General features: G+C 38.3%; 2 protein-coding genes across 2 annotated transcripts; both read left to right on the forward strand.

The window, feature by feature from the left end:
* The first annotated feature begins 1,544 nt into the window (after positions 1-1,544).
* On the forward strand, positions 1,545-18,539 carry LOC117499412 (tumor necrosis factor receptor superfamily member 23-like). Its single transcript, XM_034151777.1, has 10 exons — positions 1,545-1,640; positions 12,115-12,185; positions 12,748-12,836; positions 13,762-13,893; positions 14,005-14,119; positions 14,915-14,982; positions 15,070-15,165; positions 16,109-16,140; positions 16,376-16,394; positions 17,020-18,539. Exons 2-10 carry the CDS (start codon positions 12,115-12,117, stop codon positions 17,295-17,297), a joined length of 900 nt encoding a protein of 299 aa, XP_034007668.1. The 5' UTR covers positions 1,545-1,640; the 3' UTR covers positions 17,298-18,539.
* LOC117499411 (tumor necrosis factor receptor superfamily member 6-like) lies at positions 1,562-6,155 on the forward strand. The gene is made up of 9 exons (XM_034151776.1): positions 1,562-1,711; positions 2,259-2,347; positions 3,211-3,342; positions 3,453-3,567; positions 3,736-3,803; positions 3,891-3,986; positions 4,426-4,475; positions 4,802-4,820; positions 5,437-6,155. The coding sequence occupies exons 1-9, from the start codon at positions 1,641-1,643 to the stop codon at positions 5,802-5,804; spliced, it is 1,008 nt and encodes a 335-aa protein (XP_034007667.1). The 5' UTR covers positions 1,562-1,640; the 3' UTR covers positions 5,805-6,155.
* Positions 18,540-18,541: the final 2 nt, after the last annotated feature.

The following is an 18,541-nucleotide window of genomic DNA, read 5'->3' on the forward strand; positions in this document are numbered from 1 at the left end:
CAGATCTTCATCATCATCACCAGTGTCTAGACCCCGGGGAGGTTCCCTATATGCTCACGGCTGCATTTCCCCCTTTAGATATAAGATTTCAGGATCGGGGTCTAATCGCCAAAGACTTAACATTTATCATATGACATGTGTCAATAAATGTTCTTTAAACAAAATGAAGTCTCTCCTGATTTAACTGTCTGGACCCCATCCTCAACTTTTTTTCAAACCACAACATGCCTTCAGAGGGCTTTCCTGTTGATCATAATTGGTGGATCTTTTAATCTAATAATTGCAATCAATATTATATATATTACCTTTTAATCTATATAAATTGTATTTACATTTGTTGTCACTATTTTTTCCACCTAGTTCTACAATGCCAGCCATAAGAGGTATACATTTCTTATTTTTGTGAATTTCTATATAAAATGCTGATTTTCTACCTGAAAATGCTTATGTATTTTTAATTACATTTTCGTAGAGCTTTGACTTTTTCAGCTGAATAAATATTATAACTAGATGGTTTTGTTCAGCATTGCCAGCTTCACTTTTGAGCTTTATGTTGTGCCCAGCATTCTCCTGTCCTCTGAAATCAAAATGTGGATAAGCATAACACAACACTAAAATAAACACTACAATACAACTTGTTATTTGACACACACAAGGTTGTTCATTTGTGTGTATAAATATAAAACACAGGCTATATATATATATATATATATATATATATATTAATTATACTTGTATATGTGTATATATATATATATATATATATACAGTGTATATATATATATATATATATATACACATATACAAGTATAATTAATACAACTGTTAATTTGATTAGAGCTTTGACACATATATCTTTATTTATATATGTATAAGTATGACGACTTCCTCGGGCGATATCATGGTATAGCTAATTAATCTGGGTCAAAACGTGTTGTGCCCACATGCAAAGGTTGTAAACTCTGGTTTATCCCTGCGTGGTATTATAGTAATAGCAAACAGCAACGTTCAACTCCTTTAATGGTATATTGCAAGTGCAATAAGAAGCTACAGGGACGTTAATCTACGTCGGTAATATTAACTTTATTTAATACAAGATTTACATCATACAGCCCATGTAGTATAATATTTTACAAATGATGAATTACAGCAAACATGTGCAATATATCCATTATTACAGCTCCGTGGGCTGGCAGTAAGGCGATATGGGTCCGTTCTTATCCATGGGTAAAGATAAACGCACACACATGAACGTGCCGGGCGGCGCGGTCCCGTGGGTTAGATGCGCGTTCATAATACAGAGGGAAATAACTCTCAGAATAACGTTATTAGCACATTTTTACAACTTGAGGGACGAATGTTTTTAATAAGGGCTATACAAGTGTTCATACTGGGTAGTTTATTTAGTTTAAAAAAAATTATCCAACGAGTTACAGACCACTCTTTCCCCATGTAAGTCAATGGAAAAAAGTGTTTCCGGGCCTGGCAACCAAAAGGAAGTGTAGTACCGCCGTTTGGCCAGCACGAATATTTTCATCAGAGTCCGGCGCACTTCCTGGGGGCTTGACAATAGGGCGTTAACTGTAAGCAGTGACATTTTACTTAATAATTAACTTTATTATAAAAATAAGTACGATAACATGAAGACAGCTGATTCAAGCAAGTTTCCTTCGTGGTTTTTCATCGTCGTTTTGATTTCTCTTCGATCTGTGTAAGTAAAGTTACCACAGAGTGGACGTTTATCAGCTTTAGACACCCGATGTACAGGCGCTAAGTCGCTATAAAAAGGAGAGGTTCAGATCGATGTGTGACAGAAATCACCTGAGATCAACATACGTACAATCTAACTGTAAGGGAAGCGATTTTATTAAACGTTATTGTTATACCGTGTTGACATTGTGATAGACATATTGTTGTGTAATACTTTAGTTTCAGTTTTGTTTTTTGGTTCGCAGTCTTATATCCAGGTAAAAAGGAAAACAAAAATCAGGTGATCATACAGAACCACTGTTCGCAATATAAATATATACACAGCCTATAATACGAATGTTAAAATACAATTTGGCTACATATAAAGACGGAAGTGGACCACGTTCTTGGATATAAACACGTACTGTCTGAGGTTTCAGGGAGAAACGTTGCATCATTTTCCAAACGCTTATTTATTTTGTTTATTAAGTGCTTTAAGAACAGTTCTATGAGAAAATGTGAAAATTAAGAAATGATTTTCAGATGTATGTATGTGTTTTTTTTCCCAGGGACTTGTCATCTGCTCTAGGGGAAACCCAGCAGTGTGTTGATGGCACGTATGAGCACGAGGGTGTGACCTGTTGTCTGTGTGGTGCTGGTAAGTGTCAGGGGCTATATGTACACTTAATAGAAATATAATAATCAGGTTAAGGTTTAGCTGTTTCCTTTTTTTAAGAAGCTGGTTTATCTTGGATAAAATTGGATTCATAGCTAGATTCAGTATGTAATGAAGGACTATGTAGGATTAATATTTACTGAGCTACTTAAGATCCTGAATTAATAAATCAATCAATAAGGTTTTTGAGGGCACTTTCAGATTATAGGGCCTCAAGAAAAAGTGCAGGAAGTATGACCTTATCGTTTATTTTTATTTTTGATCTTCAATGAGACCAATGCAAACAAATGTCCTTTGCCTTGAATCTAAATAAATGACTATTGTAATCTGTATCAGATAGTTTGGACTCTAGGCACAAAGCACCCCTGAGAAGAAATATATTTTGGCCCTTTACTTTATAAACCAGCATTGTCTTTTGAAATCAATTATTTGACCTACAGTACAGGAAACCAATGCAGCTGTCTAATCTCTTGTATTAGGACAACTGTTTAGATGTCACCACAAAGCCCCTGCTGCACAGGTCATGGTCTTTTAGGCCCTTTTTTTCTATTTGGGGCCCCTATACATTATTTCTTGGCATAATTCTATTTCTGTTGTATTTTTTAAAATAGCCAGTTATGTGCTAAAATGTGTGTTAAATACAATTGTATGATGGGTAATGAAAGTTCTTGTGTTGTTGGACACAGAACCTTAAGCTAAGCTAAGGACTTTTCAATGTGTTAGTGTCTGTTTTGCCATCAAAGAGGCTACAATACTAACTTACACTTGGTTTGCATATAGTGGGTGTGTAAATCATAAGCTGGCCGCATATATTTTCTTCTGGCTCATGTGTGTTAATGTTGTAGGTACGTACTTGGAGAGCCACTGCACTACGACTCAACTTGGAAAATGCACAAGCTGTAGTCAACTGACATACAGCAGTCACCCTCATTACCAGGAATCCTGTGAGCCATGCACATCCTGCTCACATCCCAATGGTAAAGACATAATGGGACTTCACCGGACTTCACAGAGAAAATACAGTTTGAAAGCAATGCAAAGTTATGTCAGTCCTTCTAATGTTTAATGTGTTTTACGGTCCTTTTAGCCAATCTAGAGGAGAATGTATCCTGCACCCGGGCCAGAGATGCAACGTGTCAATGCAAAAAGGATCACTTTTGCAGCAGTAAAGAAACCTGTATATTATGCTACCCCTGTAAAGAGTAAGTTCTGATCCTTCAAATGTAAACTATAAGATTTACGAATAGCTTCTTTAAAGAAATGTCTGCAAAACCGTGTCACATGGTGGATTCCTTTTTCACAATAAGCTGACAGCATAATCCTTTAATGTTTTTTTTTGTCTCTCATACTTGCTTTTATTTTGGTTCCAGATGTACTGAGGGTGTCAAAGTAGCCTGTACAACCACCAATAACACAGTCTGCAGTGAGAAAACTGAAGGTATGCCATAGTTAGGCATTATTGCATTCGGGGGGCTTCAATTATTACATTGCCATCTCATTTATAAATTGTGTCTTGTGTTTTCAGGGGGGACTAACACTGGGTTGATAGTTGGCCTAACTGTCCCAATTGTTTTAATACTTCTTGGACTTCTTGTATTCTTCTGGATAAGGAAACGCAAACGTGAGTATTTCTACTACTTTACCACTATATGTAAAGACCAGCAGAGGGCACTAAAACTGTGTGTTCCTCAATAAAAATAGGAAAGCAAAGGAATAATACTAATGTTCACATTCTATTTCTTACATTTATTTAAATTTTTATATCAGCAGCATAACATTAAACATTGTCAAAGTGCTTGACAGAGGGGCTTTTCTTCTTTTCTTTTTTCACTTTTCAAGCACACCTGTTCAAATCCTATTATTGTTTCAAGTCCATCATAACTGGATACAATATATCCTTCTTCATTTGCTTTGATATGTTCCATTCTGTATAATTGTTTTGAGTCTTTAAGTCCAGTGCACTTTCAATTTAAATCAAGAAACCTTCAGATGTAATTGCTGCTTTCGTATCTTTTTAACAATGTGTCTTGTTTTTTGATTATTTGTCTCACAATTGAAAGGAAATAATACCCCAGACGAAGAAAGAAATGTCCGTAAAGATGGTGGTTTGGTAAGCTATTCATCAATGTGATCTCTTTTTATCCATTTATGAGATGTGTTGGCTTAGTCCTGTTTTAACTCACCTCAGCACACATGTGCACGTATGATTTACAATTTTCTGTCTCTTCTCTATTATTGGCAAAACTGCCCCTTTCTGTAGGAGGTGCAGGTTAGTTTTCTGAAACCTTTGGTGTAAATGTTAGTGTGCTTGTTTTGTGTCTGTACTATTGTGGCATGGAAATACTATTTGAAATCTGTAAAGATTGTGTAAGTGGTTTGTTATTTTATTAGAGTTGTAATTTGTTTATTAACATTCATTCTTCTTCTGTTTCTCAGGAGATTCTGCTCCTTAATGGTAAGAAAAACATCAGTGCACCTTTTTGAAATTGATGCAACATTAGAGGTATAATTGCTATTTCTCTATATTTTGAGTTGAAAGACTGGACTGACATTTATCATTATTCACTCGGATATTGTGTTAAAATCCTTCTTCGTCAACATGTTAGCTGCAGTAGCAGTGACAGGAAGCAGTGCAATGTATTAGTTGTCATGGCTATTGAAGTGATACGTCAATTTATTCCCAGTTGGTATAATCTGTAGGTCGAATAACTAAAACCTGTAAATCTCATATATGCTATTTTACCATTTCTTTGGCAATTTACCTGTTGCGTTTTTTATAGTTGTATTATTTTGTATGGCTCTTACACAATCCTGCCTACAAAGCTCTGGTTGCCACGGGTGTCTTTTTTTAACCACTGTGTACTATTACAAAACCAGACTTATCTGAGTAACTGGAGAGGTATGAAATCAGGTTGGATTGCAGTATGGATTGTGCTTGATTTCCGTTTTACTTTGATACTTTTAAATATTTAAAATCTTTATATCAAAATGCCCATACAATTTCAATAAAGTTGTGATGATGTGTGTTGTGATTTGTTATAATAAGTGCCTTTTCCTTTGTTTCATGTTAGAACCACTTCTTGATTGCGACCTGCTTGACCTTGCTGAAATAATTGGATGGACGGATATGAAGGCTGTAGCAATGCGCAGCGGTATGCGAGACACTACTATTGAGAATTGTAGGCTGAACGACGTTGGTGATGCTCAGGAGCAGACATTCAAACTTCTAAAGGAGTTTGTGGAGAAGGAGGGCAATCAGGCCCAAACTACCTTGATCAAAACCCTGCAAAAGAGTGGCAAAAGAGGAATAGCAGAGAAGGTTATTGCTAAATTAAATTTAAAGGCAAGTAGCAGGAACATGAACGTAGCAATAGCAAGTGAACACAGCAGTGGCAGCAGCAGCATAGCGAGGCAGAGGCAGGAAGACCTGTCAGCTTAAATAGAGCAGCATGTTTAGGAGAATGTGTTTGGTTGGTTGTAAGAGGGACGAGGTGCGTCACGTGTTAATGTATCATTGGTGCTCCAGTTGACTGCCTGAACTATAGCTTGCAGGCTTCGCCCCATTTGTTGGTATGAAATTGTTCCAAAATATTACATTGGTGAACATTACATTGCCTACACATAATTGTGCCTCCCTGACAGTGTTGATGTAATGATGTTGGTCAAGATATTGTGCAATAAAACTCAATACAAGTTTTATTATCAAAGTGTTACATCCATTTTGGTTTGTTATATGTTGTGAAATTATGACATGTCTATTTTAGATATTATAATAAATCTTTCCTAGAAACTGTCTCTAACTAATTTAAAACTGCAATACCACAGTACATCTTATATCCACTATTGCACTCTCTCAATATAAAAACACTGCTTCCCTCAATTGCTTTATTATTTTTATTAAGTAATTATAAAGTGTGCTAAATCCTGATTATTCTCATATCTCTTTTCTTCTCCTCTACCTATCCTTGTTCATGTTTCTAAGTGTCTACCAATAAGTATTATTTGATGGGAACTAAGTCTTGAACTAGAGTGTAGGAATACTACAAGTAAAAGTCCTGCATTAAAAAAAAATGTTACTCAAGTAAAAGTTGATAAGTATACTGATGGAGGTATTAATGTGTTTATCATAGCTGGTAAAGGTGGAACTTATTTTAATTACTTTATTTACTGCTGGGTAGCTTGTGAATTAAATCAAAGTGTTATGCCTAATTTTATTTCATTAATCCATATCTGCAAAGTAACTTAAGGTTTAAAGTACATGTAATGGAGTGAAAGTAGAATATTTACCTGTGAATGGTTGTAGGGTAGAAGTACAAAGTTGCAGAAAATAGAGGTACTTTACTCATGTAAAGTACAAACACCTCAAACTTGTACATGAGTAAATTTAGCCTGCTTAGTTACTTTACACCACTGGCTTCAAGTAATGATTACTTTTAAGAATTGATCGTCTTACAATTACTATGCCAAATGTATAATTTGATCCAAATAAAGTATCAGGCAACAGTGAAAGAAAGCAGGTTTGTATTAGTTCACTATCAAATGCAACATATTAAATATACATCTTCACATTTCAAAAGCTGAGAAAATAATATGATAATACCAGGAAATACATTGAAAAGTTTAGGCACAACACTGGACTCCTATGATGGCTATTTTGGTTAAGGAGAAGAAGCTGGGCGGTGTCTTCCTTTATGGGTGGAGCACAAAGTCAGGAAATGAGTAAGAGAACAAAACAGTTTCCCTCCTTTACATGAGCTGAGGATGTGTGAACCGGAGAGCCCAACATATACGTTTATCAGGATGGACGTAACGGGAAAACAGCATAAAGGTAGGTTTGAATAAACTATTTGTACACCATAGTATTCTTAATGTTTTACTAAACAGGGTACAACGACAAAGAGTGCGTTCAAGCGTGCAATTACGTCCCCCAGATTATGCCTGGTGCTTATGTTTGTCTAAAAGGGAAACAATTTTGACTTTGTTGTTTTCGTCAAATCTTTACACATCGACACACAGAGTAGTGTTTGTTAGCTGTAAAGGGACTCATGTTTCCGGTGTGTGTGTTTTTCATTTCCATGATGAGCGCTTACTCAGTCACTATTGTGTTGCCTAGAGGGGTTCCCAAAGTGGGGGTCGCGAGATGATTAAACTTTTTTTTTTAAATTAGTATTGATAATAACGTGTACATAGACATTTTCACAGGTTCAAATTATTAATCAAAAATGTTAATCATCTAATGGATTCTGAGGTAATATTATGGATTAATAACGCTTGCCAGCGTGCTAAGGTGCACCGCCACACGAAGGCCCCCTTGGAGCAATTCCTAGTGCCTGATGAGGTTTGACCACGTCAACATCGATCTGGTTGGTCCATTACCCTCCTCCCAGGGTTTTACCGACCTCCTAACTATGGTGGACAGGACGACCCGGAGGCGGTCCCACTCGCGTCTCCATTGCTCCATGAAGGCGGCCCTCAGGGCCGGCCGGCCTGACGCCGCGCCTAGGAGGATCTGCAGTGCTCCACGGCTGAGATAGTCTACGGTCAGCCACTGAGGGTTCCAGGGGATTTCCTCCCCAACCCATCGGCCCCCTGGTCGGCGACGGCCCAGCGAGTTTTCCTGCAGGACGCCGCTAAGGCTTTTGCTCCGATCCCCACTGCTCAGCATGGCACTCGGGTGTCCCGGGTTCCCGTGGAGCTTCGCTGGGCGGAGCACGTGTTCATCCAGCACGACGCTCACAGAGGCCCCCTGCAGCCCCCTTACGACGGGTCTTTCCGGGTCTTGGAACTTAGCACTTAGTGGTCGACCTGGGTGGCAAGGCCGAGCACGTCTCGGTGGACCGGGTGAAGGCTGCTCACCTGGACTTGGACCAGCCGGTGGTGCTGGCACGGCCTCCGCGACGGGGCCTCCTCCCGGCCTTGACCCCTGTCACCGAATTGGGGCCTGCGGTTCCGGTCCCACCTCTCCAAGCGGCCGCCCCTGCAGGGGTCGCCTCCCCGGCTCCCGTTCTCCGGAGTCGTGGTGGTCAGCCTGTCGTTCCTCCCCGCCGCACAGACTTTGTGTATGGGTGAATTCTGGGGGGGCTTGTGTGGTGGAATATTATGGGACATAATTCACCATTGTATATAGTGTGTGTTGCACCACGGACCTGTTAGAGAGTGGACCTGTTTGTTGTGTTCATTCTAGCTTAACAGCAACATTTAGCAAGTGATTCGTTCCTCTGTAAATCTAATGGAAAATAAAGTGTGGAGTCCCATACTAAACACGCCGCCTCCGACTCCCATTCATCGGCTCTACAATACTGTACTTAAAGTGGACCTATCATGCTATATTTGAATAATATATTGTAGGGCCATACCTATAAAACATGTCTGTGAAGTATTTTTTTCAAAATACCAAACAGATCATGCATTTTAGCCATGCCTCATTTCACTCTATTTGCTCTTTGCCAGCCCTGTTTTTGCAAGGGCTGATTCTGTGAGAAGTCTTCTTCGCTGCTTTTGTGGCAGACTACAGCACCACTTACAGGCCTGGCATATGTACTACAGCGTTTCCAGCGCTTTCGAGTGGCAATGGCCGTGGCCGTGGCCCAACCCCCCATTCCCCTGATAGGTGGAGAGTTGCCCATATAGGCGGAGCTCCCTGTTTCTGACGTCAGAACAATTTCAAATCTGTATCAGCTCCGTTGCAGCCCCGTTTTTAGAGATTTGGGTATGGAGGAAAAGAGAGAGGGTTGTGTTTTCTGACACTTGGTGAGTTCCCTGACACACCGGGGACACATATTCATGTATAAAAGACGTACAAAAGTGCATTTTGCATCATAGGTCCCCTTTAAGTACAGTTCTTAGAGTAAACGTATCAGCTGTAACATACTAATTTGATGTGAATATGTTTAAATACAATAACATAAACATTGATAATACGTATGCACTTAGGAGTTTTACTTTAACCAGACTATTTTTATATAGTGGTAAGAGTATTCAACTCAGAAACAAAAAACTAGCTAAGGATTCAGGCTTTATATTGCCTACATGTTCTGTAATAAATACCTCTCAAATTATTTTTTTATGAAATGCAGTACAGTCCTCTCTCTGTCTGGATTAATGTTTGTTTGGATGGACTGAGCCCTGTTGGTGTTGGAGAACAGCCCAGTGAGTTAGTCTTGGGAAGTTTCCTGCGCTCTGTGGCCTCACACACACACGCTGCCACTTCTGCTGTCATTTTAAATGTCAACTCTGACAGAACAGCTCCTAATCTTATGATCTTACAGTGAGATCATGATATGTGTGAACGTCCCCTTTCATGTTTTACTTATTAAAAGTCCCATTTGAGGCCACTATATGTAGTACTTTAAGAGTATAATGATAGTAAAAGTAATTCAGTGCGTCCTTAACAGAGTAGTGTGCAGTTGTCTCTTTAACTTTTACCAAAAGCTTGGAACATAAGCAAGAGACTTGTGTCATTTCCTGTTCTGTACAGTTTATTGCATTACTTCTTGCTTATTTGATGACGTTCAGGAAGGAAGATAATAACGTCAATGTGAGTGTTCCCTACAATTGTTCACTTAGAAGCCAAATTTCATCATCTATAATCTTTTTGGGATATTTTTCAGGAAGAGGGTGTTGTTCTCTTTTTTTTGGGACAAAATGTTAACAGGATGTAAATGCTAACAGGCACACAGTTGTAACAAAATAAGTTTATCAGAGAAGGGCAACAAAAAGGGCCTAATCTTCCTTCCTCCTGTGTTTCACACTCTGATACTGGACGAGTGCCCCAATCAGCCCACTGCCTATATATTTAGAGCCGTGTCAATCTTTGTTTCCCACTAGGATGGAGGATATTTTTCATATAACGTGTTCTTTATGTTTAATTCAGCCTGCTAACATTTATATTTGTTTTAAATCCACTCGTCTTCTCAATAACATCCAACTGTTTTTGTGTTTGTTTCAGGATCTGAGCTACATCTGGCCAGACATCTGTGATGTGCTTCAATGTGTGTGTGTTAGAAACAAGCTGAAGATGCAGGGGGCCATTGCATATGACCTGGGGGCGATAGGAGGCGGAACACATTGGCCGAGGATGATAATGTCTTTCCAAAGAGCTGAAATCTGCAAGCTGCACTTCTCCGCTGGTGGTTTTGACGTTATTTGGTTTTGTTGCAGTACAGCAGAGTGGAAGAGAGTCGTGGCTCTTATTGCGGCCTATTGAAGCAGTGTTATATGCTGTTTTTAGCCCACCTACAACAGAATGAGGCACCAAAATGAATGTTTGTGCCAAGACGATCAGGACCAACTCATCCACTTATGTATCCTGAATATAGCAGCTGAGGGAGAAGGCCATCGGATTTACTTCCTACATTTGAAGTTCATGATCTCCATGTTGTGTTAAAATCCTTCAAGGGACTTTTTATTCCCTTTTCATAGCTCATCTTGTAAACAGTTTCTTCTTTCAAAATTAAAATAAATGATAGTGAAAAGGCTCCAGAAATAAATTAAATGTTACAGATTTTTGCTTTCCAAAACACGTTACCCTTCAAATGAATGCCAATATAAAAAGGATCTAGGACGGAGGAGGCTCAGTGTTACTTTGAGCTATATCACCATGCTACAGTAGCATGTTTACAATGACAATGTTATATAATGTTTTTCATGTTCACTATCTGAGTTTAGCTTGTTGGTATGTATGCTTACATTTGCTGTTTAGCACAAACATAAAGCTGAGACCGATGAGAATATTTTTAGTTTTGCACGTATTTATTCATAAATTTAGGATAAATTAAGTTCTGATCAGGTGATAGCACTAGTTGAAAAATAATCCAACCGTGTATAAAGTTAACCTCCCACTGGGACTAGAAGAAAAGTTAGTCGTCTTCATTGTCTGGGGACCAAAGTGGTGGAATGACCATGTAACCAACATTTCAATTGTGCCATTTTTGGTGCTAGCTTAAAGAACTGAATTCTGGATAGTTTTTTTAAGTGTGTGTGTGTGTGTGTGTGTGTGTGTGTGTGTGTGTGTGTGTGTGTGTGTGTGTGTGTGTGTGTGTGTGTGTGCGTGTGTGTGTGTGTGTGTGTAAACCCTTCAAGCCTTCAGCAATATCACCATCTAGTGGCCCAAATTGAGTTTAGCTAAAAAAAAAAACAGTCACAGTGAGGCAATCTTCCAACCATAAGTAATGCTGACTTTCCATTCATTGTCAATTATTAAAAAGAAAAATGGAAAGAGCGTGTGTCCTTTTAACAGGAGCCGCACTATTGAGGTCGCCAAAGTCATGTTGGTGATATCGCAATGATATCATAGTGATATCATAGTAGGCTATTAGTTGATGTGTATTGTGTCTTAATAATCTAAGCCTACAAAGAAACTATAAGACCTTGGAATGGTAGCCTACATTTATTTTCCTCCAAGTAGAAATATAAAGTATGATAACATAAAAATACTAAATTACAAGTAGGCTTATCTTAGAAATTGCACTTAGTTACAACATTAGCCTACTTTCACCACTGCATTTTTACACTTGGTAACATACAGAACACCTCTCAGTTGTTTACTTAATGCACAGGTTTTATTGAAATGTATACTAAAAAAAGCATGCTTAATTTTCTATTGGGGATCGAAACTGAAAGCAAGTAGGAAAAACAAACAAACAATGAATCCCGCCTCCACAGTTTCAAGTAGGCAGTAGGGCGGTACTGTAGCTGTAAGCAGGCATTTACTTTTTTAATTCGGTTACAACATTTTATAAAGATACAACATGAAGACAGCTGATTCAAGCAAGTTTCCTTCGTGGTTTTTCATCGTCGGTTTGGTTTCTCTTCGATCTGTGTAAGTAAAGTTACCACAGAGTCTAGGGCGTTTATGAACTGACACCCGATGTACAGGCGCTAAGTCGCTATAAAAAGGAGAGGTTCAGATCGATGTGTGACAGAAATCACCTGAGATCAACATACGTACAATCTAACTGTAAGGGAAGCGATTTTATTAAACGTTATTGTTATACCGTGTTGACATTGTGATAGACATATTGTTGTGTAATACTTTAGTTTCAGTTTTGTTTTTTGGTTCGCAGTCTTATATCCAGGTCAAAAGGAAAACAAAAATCAGGTGATCATACAGAACCACTGTTCGCAATATGAATATATACACAGCCTATAATACGAATGTTAAAATACAATGTGGCTAGCTGGCTACATATAAAGACGGAAGTGGACCACGTTCTTGGATATTATAAACATGTTCAGTGAGTCTGAGGTTTCAGGGAGAAACGTTGCATCATTTTTTTAACGCTTATTTATTTGGTTTATTAAAGTGCTTTAAGAACAGTTCTATGAGAAAATGTAAAAATTAAGAAATTATTTTCAAATATATGTATGTGTTTTTTTTCCAGGGACTTGTCCTCTGCTCTAGGGGACACCCAGCACTGTGTTGATGGCACGTACAAGCACGAGGGTGTGACCTGTTGTCTGTGTGGGGCTGGTAGGTGCCAGGGCAGGGGTTAAATGTAAACTTAATACAAATATAATAATCAGTTTAGCTGTTTAGCGAGTAATCCAAGTTATCCTGGATAAAATGGGATTCATATTTAGATTCATTTTGTAATGGAGGAATATGTAGGATTAATATTTACTGAGCTACTTAAGATTCTGAATTAATTAATAAATCAATAATGTTTGTGATAAAAGGCACACATTAAAGGGCCTCAAGAAAAAGTGCAGGAGGTTTGACCTTACCGTTTATTTTTATTTTGCTTTAGTAGCAATATAAAATAATGATTTGATCTTCAATGAGACAAAAGCAAACAAATGTCCTTTGCCTTGAATCAAAATAAATGACTCTTGAAGCAGACCTGAAGTGTTTTTGGGACTCTGCATCAGATAGTTTGGACTCTAGGCACAAAGCACACCTGAGTGTCCCTTTACTATTCAGTGGTTTATAAACCAGCATTGTCTTTTGAAATAAATTATTTGACGTACAGGAAACCAATGCAGCTGTCTAATCTTTTGTATTAGGACAATTGTTTAGAAGATGTTACCACAAAGCTCATGCTGCAAAGGTCATGGTATTTTAGGCCCTTTTGCATCTGGGGCCCCTATACATTATTTCTTGGCATAATTATATTTCTGTTGTAGTTTTTAAAATAGGCAGTTATGTGCTAAAATGTGTGTTAAATACATTTGTATGATGGTTAATGACAGCTCTTGTCTTGTTGGACACAGAACCTTAAGCAAAAGCTGAGTCAGCATTAAACGTTGTGTCATCATAAATAAGGACATTTCAATGTGTGTCTGTTTTGCCATCGAAGGGGCTACAATAACTTACACTTGGTTTGCATATAGTGGGTGTGTAAATCATAAGCTGGCCGCATATATTTTCTTCTGGCTCATGTGTGTTAATGTTGTAGGTACGTTCGTGGAGAGCCACTGCACTACGACTCAACCTGGAAAATGCACAAGCTGTAGGGAAGGGACATACAGCAGTCACCCTCATTCCCAGGAATCCTGTGAGCCATGCACATCCTGCTCACATCCCAATGGTAAAGACATAATGGGACTTCACCGGACTTCATAGGAAAAATACTGTTTGAAAGCAATGCAAAGTTATGTCAGTCCTTCTAATGTTTAATGTGTTTTTACGGTCCTTTTAGCCAATCTAATGTTGGATGTACCCTGCACCCGTGCCAGAGATGCAACGTGTCGATGCAAAAAGGATCACTTTTGCAGCAGTAAAGAAACCTGTCGAATCTGCTACCCCTGTAAAGAGTAAGTTCTGATCTTTCAATTGTAAACTATTAGATTTACGAATAGCTTCTTTAAAGAAATGTCTGCAATACAGTGTCACATGGTGGATTCCTTTTTCACAATAGGCTGACAGCATAATCCTTTAAAGGTCCCATGTCGTGCTTTTCCGGTTATTACCTGTCCCCTTGTGTGTTATGAAGGTTTTTATGCATGTAAATGGTCTGCAAAGTCATAAACCCTCAAAGTACACCCTGTAGCGAGTAAAACTCTAACACAGAAAATACCTGTCTATGCTGCCCCAGAATGCCTCGTTGGAGATTTCTCTTTTTCTATTGTTTTCTTCCTGGGTATGCTGACGTGCCCATACCCAAATGGACCAATCCGTGGAGCCGTTACGTTACGTTCCTCACACACACACACTCAATCTTTTCTCAGCTGCAGCTCCGCCGATTTCTCCGCCTGAGACGGCGGGACGCGGCGAGGCTGTGAGTCGGTGTGTGAGCACACACACAAACTCACAGCTAGGCTGTGGGTGTGTGTGTGTGTTCGGGCTGGGTTTCGCTGTGTCTCGCTGTCTCGCAGACGGCCACTGGGCTCATAGGGAGGGGGGGGCAGGAGCTCCAACAAGCCATTTAGGACAGAGAGTGAATACACATACTATACAGAGATGCTGTATGAGAAACCAATGTGATTTTGGAAAATTGCACAGTATAAATGTATTTTAGTAGACCTCAACAATGGAATTATGATCAGTAGAAATGGCCATGACATGGGATCTTTAATGGTTTCTCATACTTGCTTTTATTTTGGTTCCAGATGTACTGAGGGTGTCAAAGTAGCCTGTACAGCCACCAATAACACAGTCTGCAATGAGAAAACTGAAGGTATGCCATAGTTAGGCATTATTTCATTAGGGGGGCTTCAATTATTACATTGCCATCTCATTTATAAATTGTGTCTTGTGTTTTCAGGGGGGACTAACACTGGGCTGATAGTTGGCCTAACTGTCCCAATTGTTTTAATACTTCTTGGACTTCTTGTATTCTTCTGGATAAGGAAACGCAAACGTGAGTATTTTTACTACTTTACCACTATATGTAAAGACCAGCAGAGGGCACTAAAACTGTGTGTTTCTCAATAAAAATAGGAAAGCAAAGGAATAGAATAGAATAATAATACTAATGTTCACATTCTACTTCTTAAATGTATTTAATACAATTTTATATCAGCAATATAACATTAAACATTGTCAAAGTGCTTGACAGAGGGGATTTTCTTCATTTTTTTCACTTTTCAAGCACACCAGTTCAAATCCTATTATTGTTTCAAGTCCATCATAACTGGATAAAATATATCCTTCTTAATTTGCTTTCATATGTTCCATTCTGTATAATTGTTTTGAGTCTTTAAGTCCAGTGTGCTTGTAATTTAAAGGGGACCTATCATGCAAAATGCACTTTTGTACGTCTTTCATACATGAATATGTGTCCCCGGTGTTCCAGGGAACTCACCAAGTGTCAGAAAACACAACCCTCTCTATTTTCCTCCATACCCAAATCTCTAAAAAAGGGGCTGCAACGGATCTGATAAAAACTGATCCAGATTTGAACACTGTCCTGACGTCAGGACAGTGGCGCTACGGCTATTGGGCCAACTCCACCAATCAGGAGGAGACAGCCACGGCCATTGCCGTTCGAAAGCGCTGGAGACGCTGTAGTACATATGCCAGGCCAGTAGATGGTGCTGTTCTCACTGAATCTGCCCTTGCAAAAACAGAGCTAGAAATTGTCAAATTGAGCAAAATGAGGCATGGCTAAAATGCATGATCTGTTTGGTATTTAAAAAAAAAAAAAGTATAAATATGCCTTATATAGGTATGGTCCTAAACTATATTATTCAAATATAGCATGATAGGTCCACTTTAATAAAAAAAAACGTCAGATTTAATTGCTGCTTTTGTATCTTTTTAACAATGTGTATCTTGTTTTTAAAATATTTGTCTAAAATAAGAAGAAGAAGAAGAAGAAAGAAATCGCCGTTTGGTAAGCTATTCACCAATGTGATATTTTTTCTTCCATTTATGAAATGTTTTGGCTTTGTCCTGATTTAACTCACCTCAGCACACATGTGCACGTACTGTATGATGAACAATTATTTGTGTCTGTACTATTGTGGCATATAAAAAGTATTTGAAATCTGTAAAGATTATTAAGTGGTTTGTTATTTTATCAGAGTTGTAATTTGTTTATTAACATTCATTCTTCTTCTGTTTCTCAGGAGGATCCGTCCCTGAAAGGTAAGAAAAACACAAGTGCATCTCTTTGAAATTGATGCAATATTAGAGGTATAATTGCTATTTCTCTATATTTTGAGTTTGTTAGAAGAAATAACTGCTTGATGGATAATCAGACAGGTCTGACATTTATCATTATTCACTCGGATATTGTGTTAAAATCCTTCTTCGTCAACATGTTAGCTGCAGTAGCAGTGACAAGAAGTAGTGTAATGTATTAGTTGTCATGGCTATTAAAGTGATACGTCAATGTATTCCCAGTTGGAATAATCTGTAGGTCAAATAACTAAAACCTGTAAATCTCATATATGCTATTTTGCCATTTCTTTGGCAATTTACCTGTTGCGTACATAGGTTGTACTATTTTGTATTGCTCTTACACAATCCTGCCTACAAAGCCCTGTCTGGCACGGGTGTTTTTTGTTAACCATTGTGTACTAGTAAAAAACCAGATTTATTTGAATAATTGGAGAGGTTGGATTGTGCTTGATTTACGTTTTAACTTTGATACTTTTAAATATTTTTTTATTTTCTGTTTAAATCAAAATGCCCATACAAGTTCAATAAAGTTGTGATGATGTGTGTTGTGATTTGTTATAATAAGTGCCTTTTCCCTTTTTCACGTTAGAACCACTTCTTGAGCGCGACCTGCCTGACATTGCAGAAATAATTGGATGGACGGATATGAAGGATGTAGCAACACGCAGCGGTATGCTTGACACTGCTATTGAGAATTGTAGGCTGAACCACGTTGGTGACGCTCGGGAGCAGACACTCGAACTTCTACAGGAGTTTGTGAAGAAGGAGGGCAATCAGGCCTCAACTACCCTGATCCAAACCCTGCAAAATAGTAACAAAAGAAGAATAGAAGAGAGGGTGTTTGCTAAATTAAATTCTTCTGCTTGAATGTGTTTTTTGTAAGCATTTTAAATATTTAAAGTGTTGGATTTCTTTTTTTATCAGTGTAGATGTTTACATGATGTAAGAGTGTATGTGTCCTCCTAACCCGAGTCTTTCTGTCTCTAGTTGAACTTTGTAAAAGGCGAATTTAGATAAAGGAAGTATCTGGCAAGAAAATATCTCCATGGAGAAAAGCCATGACCGTGAGAACAGCAAAAACAGAGTGTAGAAAAGCTGAACGCAGGTGGAGAAAAACAAATCTCCAAGTTCACTTGGAAATATATAAAGAGAGACTCTGCATCTATAATCAGGAAATAAAAAAGGCACAACAGTTTTTCTTCTCTGACATCATTACCAAAAATAAAAACAACTCACGCGCCCTGTTTGCAACCGTCGACAGACTAACAAACCCAGGGCCTGCAATGAATTTGCCTCCTTCTTCACTGACAAAATTATGAAAATTAGACAAGCAGTCAGTGCCTCTGTACCAGGTACAGCAAATGTTTTGTCCCTGTGTCCACCTAAAGTCAATTCAGACATCATGACACAATTCCGTCTGATAAATTATAAAGACCTGGAGGACATTATTCAACATCTGAAATCCTCCTCCTGCTGCCTTGATATTATTCCAACAGTATCTTTCAAAACTGTTTTTCATTGCTTGGTCTCAGATCTACTTCACATAGTAAACAAGTCTCTCCACTCGGGTGTATTTCCACAGGCTGATACAACAGTATCCAACTGTTAATACTTTTGAATCGAGATTAAAAACATATCTTTTTGAGGCTGCATTTGGATGAGAATTCAAACTGCAGTATGGCTTTTTATCCATGTATTTTATACCTGTTGTGTTGATTTGATTATCTTTGCTTTTTAAATGCCTGTTTTTAAATGTGCTTCCAGTGTATTTGTTCTTAAATGTCTTTTATTTTATTTTGTAAAGCACTTTGGGTTACCGTGTGCTGAAAGGTGCTGTATAAATAAACTTGCCTTGCCTTGCAAGTTTCGAGGAATCCTGTGATCAACATGGTATTATAGGGGAAAATTTATAATATATGATAAGTAGTTTATTCAATAATGGGTTAAGAGGTCTTGCGCCACTAATGTTAGCAGTTGTGAAATTGTATGAAATTGTTCAAAAAGATTACATTGCCTACACAGAATTGTGCCTCTGACAGTGTTGATGTAATGATGTTGGTCAAGCAGCTTGTGTATATTGTGCAATAAAACTCAATACAAGTTTTATTATC

This window comes from Trematomus bernacchii, unplaced genomic scaffold (genome assembly GCF_902827165.1).
Source record: "Trematomus bernacchii unplaced genomic scaffold, fTreBer1.1, whole genome shotgun sequence".
Taxonomy (NCBI): domain Eukaryota; kingdom Metazoa; phylum Chordata; class Actinopteri; order Perciformes; family Nototheniidae; genus Trematomus; species Trematomus bernacchii.

What these genes read in the sequence shown, in the direction of transcription:
- LOC117499411 (XM_034151776.1), top strand. Translation starts at nt 1,641, where the DNA reads ATGAAGACAGCTGATTCAAGCAAGTTTCCTTCGTGGTTTTTCATCGTC. An exon ending in TTGATTTCTCTTCGATCTGT is followed by an intron (nt 1,712 to 2,258) that starts GTAAGTAAAGTT and finishes TTTTTTTCCCAG; the next exon opens with GGACTTGTCATCTGCTCTAG. An exon ending in CTGTTGTCTGTGTGGTGCTG is followed by an intron (nt 2,348 to 3,210) that starts GTAAGTGTCAGG and finishes TTAATGTTGTAG; the next exon opens with GTACGTACTTGGAGAGCCAC.
- LOC117499412 (XM_034151777.1), top strand. Translation starts at nt 12,115, where the DNA reads ATGAAGACAGCTGATTCAAGCAAGTTTCCTTCGTGGTTTTTCATCGTC. An exon ending in TTGGTTTCTCTTCGATCTGT is followed by an intron (nt 12,186 to 12,747) that starts GTAAGTAAAGTT and finishes TTTTTTTTCCAG; the next exon opens with GGACTTGTCCTCTGCTCTAG. An exon ending in ATCCTGCTCACATCCCAATG is followed by an intron (nt 13,894 to 14,004) that starts GTAAAGACATAA and finishes CGGTCCTTTTAG; the next exon opens with CCAATCTAATGTTGGATGTA.